Raw genomic sequence first — 2,189 nt, 5'->3', positions numbered from 1 at the left:
TAGCAACCTGCTTGATTGTCACCATATCCACCACTGTCAACTTTCACTCCTTTAACCGTTGACCTACAGTAGCAGCAGTGTGTACTATCTACAAGGTGCACTGCAGTAACTTACTAAAGCTCCTTTGACAGCACGTCCCAAACCAACTTCTACCACCCAGAAGGACAAATGCAGTAGTCACATGTGAACACCATGACCTCCTAGTCCCCCTTCAATCCACACATCATCCTGACTCAGAACTATATTGCCATTCCTTCACTATCACTGAGTCATATTCTGGAGCTCTCTTCCTAAGAATATTGAGGATGTCCTTCCACCCCCAATAGCTACTATAGTTCAACAAGGCAGTTCACCTCCAGCTTCTCAAGGACAGTTAGGGATGGTCAATAAATGTTGGCTGAACCAGTGATTCCCACATCCTATGAATGAATAATAACATTGACTTTTCCCCAGCAGCAGAATCGGGGGACTCTAGTTAGCCAGAGAAGTAGAAGTCTCTGTTCTCACAAAGATCACTGAGGTGATATGGAGTAAGGCATTTTGAAGAATGAACGAAGATAAAATGTCAATTTTCTGGGATGTGGGGATCCAGTGGGACTTGGAGTAGACAGGAATGAAGGTGCAGTTAAGGATACGGTTTGTGGCACTCTGATTTATTATATTTGGGAAAGCAAAGAGGTAGAGGCATCAGAAAGTAGAAACGGCAATGTCTCTTATCCACTTCTGCAGCTAAGCAATTAAAATTCAACTTCACGGGATGCGAACGAAAATGACAGACTGCCTGCCATCCACCCCATGCAAATTTCAATTGTCTTCAACACTATTGGGCAGAGGGTTTTAATGGACAGCCAATCTGCCATTGTTTGCACTGCATCCCAATGGAAGCAAAGCTTTAGCCTGAGTCTGCATTTGCCCAGGTGGCTGTGCTCTATTTCCATAGGCAGCGCTAATTCCCTGGCACCCCAAACCAATGTTTCATATGTGGCTCTTGATGCTGACCAATGATGGATTGTTTGATATTCTGGTGGAGTGTGGCAGGACAACCATATGTTTCTTTAAACAATCGACATCAACTAGCACCTCTAACATGGTTCAAATGTCTTGAGTGGCATCACACCGGAGACCTTCCTAGCCAGAAACATGTGGCAGCAGTTCGTATGGGAATCCTGGGTACTGAGGCTGACTATTAGCTTTCCAGAGTGACATTCGCTTATGCAGTGCCAACCTGAGATTCAAACCATTGACATTTTGTGGTCCATGACCTTTGCGTGGTCCCAGCTATCACACTGCTCCCAGTGGCCCAATGTGTGGTCGTGTTGGAGAAATTCACTGAGCAGGCTAATCCCATTGTAACATTTTATATCAGGTATCGTGACCAGGTGCCCGCTGGAGTTGAAAATGAAGAATGGAACGAAGGGATCGCAATGGAAGGGACATTTAAATTATCGAGATGTGAGTCTACCACTGAACAACCCACAGGAAGTGGAAGAAGAAATTAAGAAAGGTACAAAGTGTATAAGAATAATTCACATCTTTAATGCAATTGAACAGATGGGTTGGACTAGAGAGAAAGCATTCTGCATTGCGTTGTGGAGAGGAGGTGGGAAATGGGTGATGCAGTGAGTTACACATCTAAGTGACATGAACTGTCTGGATGAACAACTCCCAGTCTATTGGAGGTTCTGTTGCAAGAGTTCAATGTGATGTTCTTGTGAGTGATCTCAGTTGAGTGCATTCATGAGAATCAGAAGAAAACCACTCTGAATTCTGACAAGGATTAGTCTCGTGTTGTATTCCCTTGTTGCTCTTCAAATACTGTGCTTGGAATAACATAGCAAGAATGTATCTCTCTAGCACCTTCACCCGAGATTTCTTTGAGGCTGTCTTTAAATCCAACACATTGGGAGACCTTGCACTGCAGGGTGCAGGACAACCATATGTTTCTTTGAACAAACAACATCGACTAGCACCTTTAACATGGTTCAAAATGTCTTGAGGTATTTTGCAGGACTCTGAACTATGTAAAGAGCTGGTCAAAACATAGGTTAAGGAGTTAGGCTTATAGACCAACTTACAGGATAAGATAGATACAGAGAGCATGGAGAGGTTCTGAAACAGAATTCCAGAGCTCAGGGCCCAAGCAGATGTAAGTACAGTCAAAAAGCATAATGCTTAAGAAGCTAAAATCT

At 43.6% G+C, this 2,189-nt stretch overlaps 1 protein-coding gene across 1 annotated transcript in view; it reads left to right on the top strand.

The window, feature by feature from the left end:
- The first annotated feature begins 1,157 nt into the window (after window positions 1-1,157).
- Window positions 1,158-2,189, top strand: part of LOC125484408 (interferon-induced GTP-binding protein Mx1-like) — a 15,014-nt gene continuing 13,982 nt past the window's right edge. Inside the window, exons 1-2 of the mRNA XM_048603032.1 lie at window positions 1,158-1,170; window positions 1,367-1,504. Coding sequence (XP_048458989.1) covers window positions 1,158-1,170; window positions 1,367-1,504 — 151 coding nt within the window. The remainder of the gene's footprint in view (window positions 1,171-1,366; window positions 1,505-2,189) is intronic.

Source organism: Rhincodon typus, chromosome 11 (assembly GCF_021869965.1).
Source record: "Rhincodon typus isolate 14 chromosome 11, sRhiTyp1.1, whole genome shotgun sequence".
Classification (NCBI taxonomy): Eukaryota; Metazoa; Chordata; class Chondrichthyes; order Orectolobiformes; family Rhincodontidae; genus Rhincodon; species Rhincodon typus.
Note: the sequence above shows the minus strand (reverse complement) of the source record. Positions and strands in the feature narration are given on the sequence as shown.